A 15227-nucleotide genomic window follows, 5' to 3' on the forward strand; every position below is an offset into this window, starting at 1 on the left:
GCTCTTATCAAAAGTCAATCAGGTTTTACTTTTGATAGCTTCCAGCTGTGCCCTTCTTGCTTTAATAGTAGTCGTTTATTTGACAATTCACTTTTAAAAGGACATGGTTGTAATACCAATGTACAATTAAAAGAAACATCAAGGATGACAAAAAAGTCACAGGACTTATTTCCATTGTGGTCCTTGTTGTAGTTAGATGTGGTAGAGGGATGTGCATGGGCGAGCATGTGGAGATAGTAAAGTACAGCATTTGCAGCATAAAGAAGCGCAAACCTTTTGGACCACGGCCCTCTTTTGCTCTCGCACCCCTCGCCCAAAACACCACACATATCCCCCTAGCCACTAACCCTACCCAACCCTCAAATCCTGACTCTCTACCACCACCTTCGTATTCACAACCGTAAGTTCTTTAAAGGCATCGCGATCTGACCTTCCGTTTCCCAGAAAATGTCAACATTTCTCGGTTGTGGAGATACAGTACGTCCGCCCCACATGCAGGACTACAGGAGAGAGATAGAGGACAGTGGGGGGTTGGGGGTTTCAAGTCACTGACAAAACACTATTTCAGTGATTGCTGTCAGAATATAGAGCCATTTAACACTTATTTTAATGCAAAAACATCGCTGAATGTACCTTTAACCAATTGACTGGGCATTTTTTGCCTGCCTATTTGTTGATAACCACTAATCTAGAGCAGGGGTTCCCAAACTTTCTCAACTTGGGACCCAAAAGATACATTTTGTTTGTATCTCTCTTGGACCCAAACTCACACACACAAAAACATACGCTACGGTAATGAGTTGCCATGACGACCAGTCGGCGAGATGGCGACCCACCACCTAAATTTGGTTGCAAAAGTACATCATATTCATGTTTCCATCAAAAGTTTGTGCAATATATTAGCTATGAGAATCTTATGACCTTATGATGAAAACTAGCTAAAGCCTATGCCATTTTCCTCACCTCATGCCCTGCAGGGTCAACCTCCTGTTTGAAGCTTGCCCCGCCCACCTATGTGATGTCACATTAACTCATTGAGTGCCAGCCACTTTTGGAGAACGGACACTCCCAGTGCCAGAGTTTCAGAGCGTTTTCAGTGATTTCTCGAGGCCCACAGAATATTGTGTGATATTACTATGTAAACACCGAACCAGGCCCGTATCTAGACTGCCACACTAGGGTGGGCTGGTAGGGGGCAACTTTGGCGGTAGGTTGCCAGAGGTTGTGGGTTCGGGGATGGGGATTAAATTGCATTATATTCAGTGGCGCTGGAAGTACTTTTAGGTAGGAATGGACTCTCGGTGCTGCCTGGGGCAGCGCCGAAGAAAAATTGACGTTTTTTGGACTTTCATCCAAGAATATTTAATTTTAAATTAACATTAGGATTATACTGTTGTGATGTCATGATTCAGTATCTTCTCCTTTTCTCACTCACTTTCATGTAACCACCTGCTCTCCCTGTAGTCGTTTTACACTACAACAGACAGCAACACAGGCATAAACACTGAACCAAATTGTTCCAGTAGGAGTCACCATTCTGTTTTGGGTCACCATCTGTAAGTAGGAACTTTCACTCAGGTGACAGGCCAATGTTTACATTATTATTGTCAAAACTATTAGCAAACTGTACAAACTAACTATTTACAAAACTATTGCTATATTTCCAAGACGTTTAGTCTTATTCAAACTCAAACTGAAAAGTGACAAAGAAAACTACTTTGAAAGCACTTACCCTAAAAATAAATAAAAATACTTCATCCAGTTTAAAATAATCAACTCCATAATATTTCTTTTCATTGGATGAGCTTATTCCTCAAATCAAATTAAAGCTATAACTACTGTTAGGTGCCCTAAACTAACTAACCCAGTGGTCTCCAACTTTCGGGTCGCGACCCTAAGTGCGGTCGCCTGGAATTCAAAAAGGGAGATTTTTTTTTTTTTTTTGGGTGGGCAAGATTAATTTTTGGGTGGGCATAGCCCACCCCTGCCCCCCCCTAGAATCGGCCCTGCACCGAACACGCACAAAGAACGAGGAGACTCTATTGTATCATCAGCAAAAAAAAGTTTATTGATACCATTTTCCGTTCTTTAGTTATGAGCCGGAGAAGATAGGTTGTTTTGAGCAAAAACAGGCGTTTCAAATTAGAAGCTGAGATATTCCGCCTTTTGTGAAATGAAGCATTTCAAGCACATTCACTGAGTCTGAAGCTAATATTTTCTGATGTAGTGACGTGGTGTAGTTGTGTGGTGCCCTGCGTGCCCCACCCCCCTCTCCCCCCCTCAGCTGCAAACTCCTCCCCACACTAACACACAGCCTCATGCACCCAGCGTCTATTTTCGGAGTGCTCCGTTTTTGTGCGCCGGCTCCCAGCGCGACACGGAAAAGCCAAACCGGACTGCTGAGAATGGTTTGGCCCTTCGGCGTCGGGTGCTGCTTTTCTGGCGGCTAATCGTGTGGAGAAACTATACAGCAGAGACAGAGAGGCTCAGTTGTGGGTGCGGATTGACTGCTGTTCGCAGCCAACGTCAGCTCCAGCCAGAGCAATCTATATGGCTCTGGCTGCAGCATGAGCGGTTTCTCTTTCATCACGGGGCTTTTTCCTGCTGTTTTCCTGACCTTTCTCTAATCTGGAGAGCACTGTCGCCACCTAATGGGTCTGTAAAATAGGTTATACACCTTCAATAGCTACAATATTTGTACAGGATATGCAGGAGGCTTTGATCCACGTCCCACCGTCAAAAAACGCATTTGACGTCGATCGACGTCATTGGCACTCTACGTCACTATTTACTTTGACGTCGACCGACGTCATTGGCACTCAATGAGGGCATGTGATTTTGATTGTGTAGTTTCACAGGTAGGGCTCAGTAAAACAAGGCCAGGTCGAAACCTGGCATAGGGCCGGTGTGCTCAGTAAAGTGCAGAACTCTGCCAAGGTGTATTGAGTCATTTGTGTAGTGTGCCTGTGCTGTAGTGTAGCCTATGTGGGTTAATAATCCTGGGTTTAAGCTTCATTAACATGAAGTGCCAGATTTATGGTTAATCTAGTAATATATATTATTTTCACACATAAATGTAGGCTATTGAAATGTAGGCTTATTATGTGGTGTATTCCCAGCCTCCCCCCCCCCCCCCATACGTGTAGGCTAGGTGTTTTTTTTACAATGAATTCGTATATCATTAATAATTGGGATTATTGTAAATATTAGGATAGGTGAGATCAGATGACTGCTTACCATGTAAAAGCTTTAATAACACTGGAATTGAGGGCCATAGACTATGGCCCAAAATTCAAATATAACACTATGGCCCATAGTGTTATTAAATATTGTACATGTTATGCGGTCATCTGATGTCCCCTCCCCTAAACGTTACATGTCATGACTTGCTCCTTCCTTGGCAGAGATCTGTGCTCGAGCACATTGCCTCGTGTTTCACTGTAAACGAGTAGGCTATTGTGACAAGCGAACTTTTTCAGTGAAACAAGTTCGCTTGTCACACAATACTCGTTGGGCTTATTTGAGGGCATGTATGTTTATCGTTCACGTTCGCTAACCTGTCGGTCTTTAAACTCTTTGAACAGGTCGGGGTGCCTGTCGGCAAGATGTTTAGCCAGGTTCGATGTGTTTGAGCCTTTCGCTTTGGTCGCGTTGAAGCACCTTTTACTTCAGGAGCAACTGCACGGCCGGGCGTCAAGTCAGCCAGAATGTACTAGTACGTCATCCACTTTGTTGCTTTCAAAATAAAACGCTTATTGTAACCTTATTTATTTTGAGTAATGCGTTACAGCCACAGTTTCACGCCATATAACATCACAACGAGTATTTTGATACAAGGTTTGCTGCTTCATTCATTGAAATACCTTTTCCCCTCCAACGTGCATCAATAAGCTATTTACTTTTGTTTAAGTAACATTATTTTGAAAGTTTTAACCGGAAGTTTTCCAGCTCTTCCCGAAAAAAGCTGCCTGGAGATATTCTCCCGAATGAGAAGCACGCTTCTTCATAGCGCACGCCCGATAAAACTCATTCAAAACGTTGCACTAGTTTACTGACTACACTGTCGTTTCCCATAACGTTAGTCACAAGAAATGTGGAGAAAGAATAACTTTTTGGGAGACAATCGCATCATGGTGATCACTATTCAGCAACAATGGACATGTATTGGAAATCAAATGCCTTCGCTTGTTTCACAACTTGTCTGCTCCAAAGCGCTACTCCAACCGGAGATACTGTCTAAAGGTAGGCTTTAGAATGATGTTAGCTTAGCGTCACCTAATATCATCACAGTCAGTCCCTCTTGTCAGGGTTGGTGTCGGAAGACATGTGGATCTATTCGCGGGTAGTTGATGGCCGAGGCGAACTTGGTAAGTCTTGAGAAGTAGGGGGGTTGTGGAACTTGATGGCTAGGTCTGCACTTGTTCGAGGTTGGGGAACGGTTGCAGAGATTGACGTGATCTCAGTTTAACTTAAGAATCACTAGAGATGGCCTGCCGGAACGGGCCTTTATAGATCCGAACATGACATCACCTGTGCTATGACATCACTACCGTTTGTGACATCATCAGAGATCGATGACATCATAGTAGGAATGACGACATCAAAGTAGGAATGATGACGTCATCCTAACAGTACCCTCCCCTCAACGGACGCCACCTGGCGTCCAATGAGGCCATCAAGGATGGCATATGGAGAACAGAAAATCCTAAGGTTCTGGTGGAGGGGCTCCTCAGCAGGAGGTCAGACGCAGGTGGCCAGACCCCCAAAGGGGGGACCAGACAGTGGAGGTGCTCTTCAGCAGGTGGTTAGATGCAGGTGGTTAGACCCCAAAGGGGGTGTAGGAGAGTGAGGTGCTCTTCAGCAGGTGGTTAGATGCAGGTGGTCAGACCCCAAAGGGGGTGTAGGACAGTGGAGGTGCTCCTCCCTAATACTGGATATCGAAGCCATAGATAGACCGATATGTAGACAGAACTTCTACCGGCTCCGGTGGATCCTCTGGAGCCGGCCATCCCCCGGGGCACGATCCAAACATGGGAGGCTGGAGACCATCAAAAGGGTCAAATGCCGCCGTCTCCGAAGGCAGAGCCACAGGGGGATCTGACTCAGCGAGGCCTGCCCTCCCGACCTGTAGTTTGGGGAGGACACCCACCGTCTCCTCCTTTAAACGCCTCTTCTTTGCTCTTGCTCTTGACCGAGGGCTGACGACACTACGGGGACCTCCCAGCATCAAGCTGGAACCTACGTGTGGGTCAAGAACTGGAATTGGCTGCTGCTGAGGTACGGGTTCAGACTCGGCGAGGGGAAGGTCCACAGGTTGTGCCTCAGGGCCAGCAGACTCGGAGGCCCCCTGCGGGGGGACGGAGCTGATCTGCAGGCAGTGATTGAACTTCTCAATGAGACGATCTACAGTCTTCTCCAACTCCTTAACCTTCTTGGAGACACACTGCCACTCCTGGGTCACGTGAACGCTGCCCAACCGTACAGGTTTTGGGGCTGGACTCTTAGAGCCTTGACCCGCTGAGAGTCTCACGGGCCGGCGAGTGGTGGACCCACTTACTGGACGCCGGGAGCAGGAGGAGAGGTAATGCCCGGCTCGACCACAGTACCGGCAGCTCCGGGTGTCCAAACGGCGCTGCCTCTCCTCTGGTGTGATGCGAACCCTGCCAGTCTGATCACGGTACAGATGGTTGCTGGTGTTCAGACGTGGCTGCCTTTGCTTTGGGATGACACTAACTCCCCCCCAGAGTATGCCCTTAGGAGCTGGAGGCGGCCGTCCGGAAGCAGAGGCAGCGGCAGGAGGAATAAGAGGCACGGGAGCAGTAGGGAATGACCTTTGGAGGTCCTCTACCGTCATGCCCTCGGCCCGCAGGAAACCTGCGAGCCTCTCCTTGAAATCGTCTCCATACTCAGCAGCACCCAGCAGGGGCACGTGCTGTGGCACAACCAGCTGCTGCGGTGCCGGCACGGTGGGAGCAAGAGGCGTGGCTGCACTGGAAACCTCCGGTGTTTGGGTTGGGGTGACTGATCGCTCAGAAGCTGGGGCTGGGAATGACACCCAGTCCCCAGACTCGCAGTCCCAGCTCAGAAGCTGGGGCTGCGGAATGACACCCTCAGGGGGGTTTAGTCCGTCGAGACGATCTAGCCGGCCAACCAGTTCCACGGCAAGGGAAGTCAGTGCCTGGGTTGTGCTAACCAGGAGGGCGTGCCGATCATCGGCCTTGGACAGCACACGAAAAAGGTCTCGCAGAATAGAGGCCTGCTCTCGCTGAGTTGCCTGCAAGTCTCCGAACGTGATAGGATGGGGGGAGATATCAGGAAGAGTGGAGATATCCAGCTGACCGCCTGGTGGGTCAGCTGAAGCGGCCGGCCGGGTAGCTGGCCTCTCGGGACCTTCCTCCTTGATTGGGGTGCCCGCTAAATCCATTTGAGAGTGATTCATACTGTCGGGGTTGGTGTCGGAAGACATGTGGATCTATTCGCGGGTAGTTGATGGCCGAGGCGAACTTGGTAAGTCTTGAGAAGTAGGGGGGTTGTGGAACTTGATGGCTAGGTCTGCACTTGTTCGAGGTTGGGGAACGGTTGCAGAGATTGACGTGATCTCAGTTTAGCTTAACACGTTCACTGCCAATGACGTGTTAATACGTCAAAAAAAATCCAACGGTTGACTGCCAATGACGTGTTAATACGTCAAAAAAATGATTTTTTTTTTTTGACCGTGGGATGTGCATCTAACCCTTTTACATCTCTTATATAAATATTGGAGCCACCGAACGTGTACAACCCATTCCACCGACCCGACACCGACCCGACAGTGCTCTCCTGACTAGAGGAAGGCAAGCAAAAAGCAGTGTGAGGAAGCCATTCTCATGAAAATGGATTGGCGAAAACGCTTTCGTTTTCGCGCTGATTGCTGGCGGTGCGGGATTGCAAATTTGCATAATAGATTACGGGTGGAACACACTTTGAAACACGCAGCATAAATATGACCAGAATCGCAAAAGCTTCATCAAAGCTCTCAACCGAAACTCCAAGAAACGAGCGAGCCCATCCAGACTTGCCCAGCGGCCGCCAGCAGACAGGCACAGTAGCAGGAAAGCAGTGAGCCTGGTGACGCGAGGTTACAGCAGCAACAGAAACGAGCTTGTGACACGCCCGCTGCAGCCAAGAAGAACACACACGGAGGGAGGAGTTTGAAGGAGAGGGGTGTTTCCTGCTGTTATGTAGGAAATGACTGTTCAAAACTATTGTTTAGATGTCTGACGTCTTACTGATGCCAAAAATGAATGGTTAAAGTGACTGTTCTATCTAATTTCACAAAAAGCCGTTTATCTCAGAATACATTTTCAGATGCTGAAACCATGCTGTATTCAACTGCTAATGCTTACATAACTACTAACTCTACAAACTAACTCTTTTAGACAGAGAAAGCACACATTCTATTAGTTCTTTTGAGATATTGTGTGTTCACAAAATCCTAACAGAAACGAATCCTCGGCTCTTGAAAGATGAGCCAGAATCCTCAAAAAAAAAACCTTGGCAGAAGCTAACTACAGTATTGAAAAACGGCTGGCAGTGAATGTGTTAAGAATCACTAGAGATGGCCTGCCGGAACGGGCCTTTATAGATCCGAACATGACATCACCTGTGCTATGACATCACTACCGTTTGTGACATCATCAGAGATCGATGACATCATAGTAGGAATGACGACATCAAAGTAGGAATGATGACGTCATCCTAACACCTCTCCTGACAAAAAAATGCTCCAGGTAGCGCTTTTTCCATGCAAAAATGCAAACGTTATGTGTGAACAGCCCCATACACAGCAGATTACCCCTGCTCAGTCATTACCATAGTAATCACACAGCCCGCGCCCCCCGCGCGAGTGCTCGAGCACTCGTTCATAATAGACTATTTAAATTGCTTAAAATGCTCATCCCTAGAAGCCGCTGCCATTTTCGCTATGTCTGTCCTCCTGTGTGTCGGGAGTCGGCACGCCCACACATGGAGCAGACAGAGTCAGAGAGAGCTTTTTTTCACTTTTCACCAGTCACCATTGGTTCAAGGCAACGATGTGTTTATTAGCCAGAGGTGCATTACCGCCACCTACCGGACTGGAAAGTGGAAAGACATTTACTCGGCCTGGATCCGTGCTCAAATGCGGGCGACAGAGTGGAATGTAAGGGCCCTGCTGTGCATGCTGCACACCGGCCCCAAAAACTATTTATTTTCACTCATCAAGTGTCCCATAATACCTTATGTCCCATAATACCTCAAGTCACCGTACACACATTTGTTTTACATTAACAGACATTTGTTTCGACAACAGGCTAAAGTACACACAGGATTTGCCTGTTGCTAATAGCTATTCACTTTGCCCCAAAGATAAGCCCTAACTCACCTGTCTCCTAAAATCCCTCTAGATAGGACAGTTTGGTGGAACTGTTCCACAGCATGATGGGGGTGTGGGGGTGGGGCATGCTATTTACTATTTGCTATTTTGCATGAGTGCATGCTATTATCATGGCTATCTGCCAAAACAGACTATTTCCCTCCACCAGGGTATGAACAAGAAAACCAAGAAAAGAAAGAAAAAACAGCCTATCAAAGCTTACACAAGGCCGAAAATACTGTATGGACTGAATACTGCCGCCTCTGCTTAAACTCAAATGACCTCACTGATTAAATGAGTATTGCAAGTGTGGTTTCTAAACATCTCTGAAAATGACACGTTTGAAAGAAGCCGCCGTAAATGTAATTATTCATCTGCTCTATTATGATTTATGACAACCGTTCTGTTAGACTTGACTTCATTGACAAAGATAGTTTGTATTAAAAGATGCTCTGCGCAGAGATATTCATTTCCCTGCAAATGCTAGAAGTCATGGCAAAGCTTTTCATCCCATTATAATGGCTGAGCATTATGTATTCCTTTGAGAGTCATTCAATTCAATTCCCGCTATTGCCTCCATCCTAGCTTGCTGAGATTTGCAATGGGCTTAATTCAGCACTGTGGTAACCTGTTTTTCAAAGTCTTTCTGAAACAGCCAGAGAGCCCAAAGCAGCTGCCCTGGAGTCAGAAAGTTCTCCTCATCACAAAATACTTGAGGTTAGCATTCAGGCTCCAATGCTGCCGGCCCGAGTCAAGTGTGAGGGTCACGGCCTGTCAATAGTTTGAGCAACGTACTCGAACGTCACGCTTGACGAGGCGGTGATGCAACCTCATGATGCTGTGTAGGCGGTGGCGCCCGGAGGTGACTTCAGCAGAGGGCTTAAGATCGTCTCGTGTGTGGCTCTCTATGCACTCTAGCTGCAAGTCACGCCGTCTGGTTTCCCTTCGACGCAAAACCGCCTCGGCTCAAATTCTGAGCAAATGAATCTCTGTTTGAGAAAAATGAAAATGCGGCATATACTGTATCATAGTGCTGTGCTGGCTATGAAACCAAGCAGTCCTTACTTACAGTAAGTACTTGTAACAAATCCACAGCTAATGATACTTAAACCAGCCTAATTACTGTTCTATATCTTAATTCACCCTTCTAGCTAAATGTACAGGGAGTGGATATTGTACTCATGTTCTCACTCTTAATCACTGTATGCTGGTTTCCCAAAGCACAAATCACAGCTGAAGGGAAAGCATACACATTTCCAACAAAATGTCCCTTAAGTTTGGAAAGTAAAATAATACAATAAAGCGAGCATAGAGTAGCAAAAATAACTGAAGTCCAAGTAAAAATAATAATAAAGAAGGCTCTTGGCCACCAAACTGTGTTTGGGATGAAACTCTAAAGTATGAAGCTGGATTCGGTGACTGGGCTCAGTTTTGCTCTGCTGTGTGGAGCTTCAGGCATCCAAATCCTAATGGTTGTATGAGAAATAGAAATAGACTTGCACAGTGGAATGCATGCTGAACTTTTGTGTGTGTGCCTGTGCACGCTTGCGTGTGTGTATGTGCGTGCATGCGTGCGTGCGTGTACCTGCTTGGGATCTATCTTTTGCTTAAATGTTTTGAAGGTGTGGAGGCTGTCAAACAAAAAGCAGACACAATCTAATCAGGGACTGGGTGAAGCAAGGAACAAAGTGGCTACACTGTAGCCGCTACACTGGGGGGGGGGGGCAGTTCACTCTTGCTCAACTCACACAAGTAAGCCACAAGTCAAGTCACAGTTCGGATCAAGTCGTCTGGTTCTTCGCTTTATGGATGTCATTAAGCTAATAATGTAATAGCAGTCATCGTCAAACTTTTGAGACTTTTGGGTCTTTCTCAATGTGTCCTTGTCCTCTACAGTATGGTGTTTGATGTAATAACTAACAGTACAATTCCAAAACAAAAGCATGTTCAGAAAAAAGTATCATTCAAGATACTGCATAGAATCTATCCAGTTAAACATGCGTTAGAAAGATTCAAACTGGATATTGATTATAAATGTGATTTTTTTGTATAATATAAATAAAAACACACAACTTGTGGACTATTTCCCATATTTTCCCCCACTGTATATATACAAGAATATTCTGGATTGATGTAGCCAACTTTCTCAAAAATAAACTAAAGGTGAATGTGGTTGAAGATGGATCAATCAACATTTTGTAATAAACAACCTGAATGCTATATATAATAAGTTGTCCTGCATTCTGTCATAAAATATTACATATTGCGGTGGTTATTACATAATAACCATAATTAAAAAAGTGCAACTCCTGCATTTGTAATAACCACCGCAATATATAATAAAATCTGTTGGGGGTTTCTCGCACGCTCGATTCCTAGGCTCACCCGCCCTGTAGCTCGCTGAGCTGGCCCTGCAGCTGGCATACACAGCTCGCACGGCCTCGCCCGCAGCCCAATTGCCCAACTTCGCATCACTGATGACATCACAATTGCCCGAATGACCAGACATTGTGACATCAGTGACATCACGACATTGTGACATCATCAGTGACATCACAAATGCTCGAGATCGCGCACCAAACTCGCACACAGAGCCCACTTACCATAACTGATGATGTCATAGACTTTGTGACATTATCAGTGAGTGACATCACTGATGATATCATTAGTGACATCACAATTGCTCGAGTGTAACCAAAAACATGACCAAAATTGCAGAACCCACTTACTCCCTTTTATATAAAGGATTATAATGTGCGTTCAGGCTGTTTATTACAAAATGCAGGTGTTATTACATCATGAAGTGAAAATGTATTACATTTTGTTGAGTGATTACATAATTAGATAATGCGTTGTTACATGCCATTTGTCTCTTTGGTTTCTTACAGTAAAACGAATTGTTAACATCACCTACTTCATCAACCAATCCATTATTTCCGGTACATTTCCTGGTGCTCAAACGGTTTACAATAACTTATGAAAGAGACATTGAAGCTGAAGCTTGAGAGCGAGTTTTAATCTTTTCCAAATTACAATAACGAGTCATGCTGAGCAAAAACAAGCTGTCCTCATTCTAATACATTCTAATCTGCATTTGTAGTTTTGACTTGAAAGGAAAACTAACCTTTTACCTACAAGGACAAAAACGGTATCTAGCATTAAATGTGTTAAAAAGGTTCAAGTCAAAGATAGTGACTGCTTTATTGATTTGTAAAGCTTTTAACAGTGTGGACCGTTTTCAACACTGACATTTCTACATGATCCTTGTGGAGAAATTGGGTCATTGCAGCATCAAAGGATAAGTTACTGTATGTAAGAATGGAACAAATACATAGTATCAAGGCTAATACAAAAATAATTACAACAAAAGGACACTTTGAGGATAATACAACAAATGAGAGCTGCTGCAACAGGCTGCCACTAGTTTGGTACCATCTTGGAATTCAGCATAGCTAATAACACATTTACAAGTACATTTAGCTGATGCTCCTATTGAGAACAACTGAAAAAGGGCTAAAGTACCAACAACAAAGAAGGGTAGGTTTAACATTTTGAGAGACTAATGGTATAAATGCAGGGGGCAGGGTGGAAATTTCGTCATTTACTGTAAGCCCCCGTTCACACAGTACGCTGAAGCAACGCTCAACTGAAGCTGTACCTACGCTGAACCCCACAAGTTTCACATCTGTCATTTCTTGTTAACAGGCGAAGCCGTTCACACCACACGCGCGCGTGCCACGCTGACACCTTGCCAAAGCCACGCTCATGCCATGCTGAAGCGATCACTCAGGATTGATGCCGATTTTCCAAGCGTGACGCGTGAAGCCAGGCATGAAATCAATGGGAGTTGTGGGTGGCTTCAAGGCGCAACACTAGTAGGCGCTGAGAGGAAAAGAGAAGGCGTCTTGTGTGAACGGTAGGCATACGTTCAGCTTGTGCCTGCTTCAAGCTTCAGTTCTGCTTATGTTCGGCGTCATGTGTGAACAAGGGCATTTGGCATTTGGCCTTCAATGTCGCGATTTTTTTAGGGCACAAGGCCACATGCTAGGGCACAAAGTCCATTGCTCTATATATATCGTGAAGAGTGATTTTTCTGAAATGTGTATTAAAATTAGCCAATTACACATCCTTTGCATAGGGCAGGCTACATTAAACTGAGACCACTGACACTTTTAAAGCAACTGACGGTAGCAGGCTGGTAGCAGGGCACTGCGAAGGTGCCCTGCTGCAGAGGTTCTCAAATGTTTTTCAGCCAAGGACCCCTTACAAGATAGAAAATATACCGGGGACCCCCTCATTCTGATTTGTGATTTTGGGCTAAGCTTAATTGTTTCCACAGTAACGTGCTTGCCTTTTAAATTGATAGGTTTGTTAGATTACAATTTAATCCATGAACCATATTTTCGTTGAACTATGAAGCTTTTGCACACACAAAAAAGTGATTCTTTTTATTTTCCTGAAAACTTTTTGTGGACCCCCTGGCAAAGTGCCACGGACCCTTGGGGGTCCCCAGACCCCCATTTGAGAACCACTGCCCTAAGAGATCTCAGGGCATCACGGCGAGAGGGAGGGGCAATGGAGCCCATGGCTTCTGTGTAATTCCCACCCTGGCAGGGGGAGGTGGAGTGGAGTGACTGCAAGTTGTTTAGGATGATTTAGGAGTGAAACAATATAGGCATAATTGCCAGGTAAAGAAAAAGATGTACCAAGTACCCACTAGTGGCACATTAGGGGAACCAAACTTTTATTGCACTGAATGCCAGGACAAGGAGGGTGGCATTCTGCAGTTCTCTAGCTGGCCAACACCCAGGTTATTTGGGTAGGGCAGGTACTGTCCATAAATAAGCAATTGGTACAATTGTAATTGTGGTCTAGACACCATTGTTACTGGCTTTCCTGCTATGTTATTTTCGATGTAAATAACATAGCAGGCAAGCGGGGAAGTGTGTTGCTCTTCTATAATGGCTGTTATAATAAACAGAGGTGATACATGTCGATCTGGTTTGACCATAACTAAGGTAATCCAATGTAACAAGCTTTAGGCTCAATTTTTATGTTGTTTACATATTATACGGTTATATAGGTAATTAAATGGTTTTGTAGCTTCCCTATCACTACAACAATGTTATATTATGTTGAATGTTATGATTAAAGTCAAATAATCACATTTTAAAACTATATTTGTATAAACTATATTTGTTTAACATAATTTGGATTGTCAATTTTTAACATTACTCTGAAGTCAACAACCTCTGCAGTTTATAACTCTGGAGCACATCTTGATTAGTCAGCAAGTACTGAGATTTGAAACTGACTGATTTGAAGAAAGAAATATTTGGGCATCATCTGGGCAACGTCTGTCAATTTCGAGAGGCTTTGAAGAGATTACAAGCTTGTTTCAGTCATCTACTTATGTTCTAAACTACTACTTATGTTGTGCACAACATTGTTTAGAGTACAAACTTGAAATGGAACATGTACTGAAAACAATATATGTGAGTGGAAACTGCAACCTCCATTTGATTATATGAGGCACGTAATCTTATGTTAATGTACAATTATTATTTTGCCTTAACCATTCAAACTGTTCAAATAGTCAATTTAAGGTAAGAAAATCCCTGTAAAATTTCTGCAGCGAATTTGAAATCTGGCCTTGTCTGTGGAGCAACATCAGATCCTTTGTTTTCAGTGAACCTGTGCTTGTGCATTAGAAGTGCGTGGTACAAAATGACGGGGAAAGACGTCATCTTTTCACGTTAATACAGTTACACGCATTGCTCATGGCATGGGTGCTGCCTTTCAAAGCGAAATAGGCTTAACACCTAGGATAATTAACACCACATCAGCTTTGTGTCCATCTTAAGGTTTAAAGATACTGCATGGAAACGAACATACTCCTACCTTTAGAGAAATGGAAAAAGTGTGACTCCATTCACATTGTGTTGCCAAGCCTAAATGCATTTGCTGCTATTAGAAATGAACACCATCTGCCACCATGAACACCGTCTGCCATCGTCAGTCAATCTGTACAAGTACAAATATCATCTGCTTCCAAAGTTGTTTAACAAATTTTTCTTATTCAACATTTGATACAAAAATAGCAAGAGCAAGATATACATATCAGTTGACTTTGTGCATAAAATACTGTGGATGTGCCTCGGGTGCACCTGACAGTGAGGAAGTGTCTTCTTAACTGTTCTTGGAGTTTCCAGGGAAGCTTTGGCTGCTCAGAAACACAGGGTCCATGGAGGCCACTTTGGCAGCGATAAAAGAATGTATACAGTGGAGGACAGCTGTCAGATTAGTGAACTCCAGCTCCTACAAAACACAAGTCAAGAACATAATTACAGACATATCAAAACACAAGTCAAGAACATTACAGACATATCAAAACACAAGTCAAGAACATTACAGACATATCAAAACACAAGTCAAGAACATATTACAGACATATCAAAACACAAGTCAAGAACATACTGTATTACAGACATATCAAAACACAAGTCAAGAACATATTACAGACATATCAAAACACAAGTCAAGAACATTACAGACATATCAAAACAAGTCAAGAACATATTACAGACATATCAAAACACAAGTCAAGAACATACAGACATGTGAGGTCTCCAGACCATATTTCAAGCAGAAGGCCACTCATGCATAATCCGATCATCCCCTGACGACAGTCAAGTTCTAGCATAACGTGGTCATTCAAAGCCCTAGCATGACGCCTGCTATGACGTCAAATATGACGTCAGATAATCCTCATATATATAGCAAGGGTTCTACGTCACCTCTCTCTCTCTGGCCGATCATAGCAGCAGCTAGCTCT

At 44.4% G+C, this 15227-nt stretch overlaps 1 protein-coding gene across 1 annotated transcript in view; it reads right to left on the minus strand.

The window, feature by feature from the left end:
* Positions 1–14113: 14113 nt before the first annotated feature.
* Positions 14114–15227, minus strand: part of sntg2 (syntrophin, gamma 2) — a gene marked incomplete at its 5' end in the record, with an annotated part of 206049 nt that continues 204935 nt past the window's right edge. Inside the window, one exon of the mRNA XM_083633124.1 lies at positions 14114–14710. Coding sequence (XP_083489250.1) covers positions 14582–14710 — 129 coding nt within the window. The 3' untranslated portion in view covers positions 14114–14581. The remainder of the gene's footprint in view (positions 14711–15227) is intronic.

The sequence above is a fragment of the Poromitra crassiceps genome (genome assembly GCF_964638095.1).
Source record: "Poromitra crassiceps genome assembly, chromosome: 3".
Lineage (NCBI taxonomy): Eukaryota > Metazoa > Chordata > Actinopteri > Beryciformes > Melamphaidae > Poromitra > Poromitra crassiceps.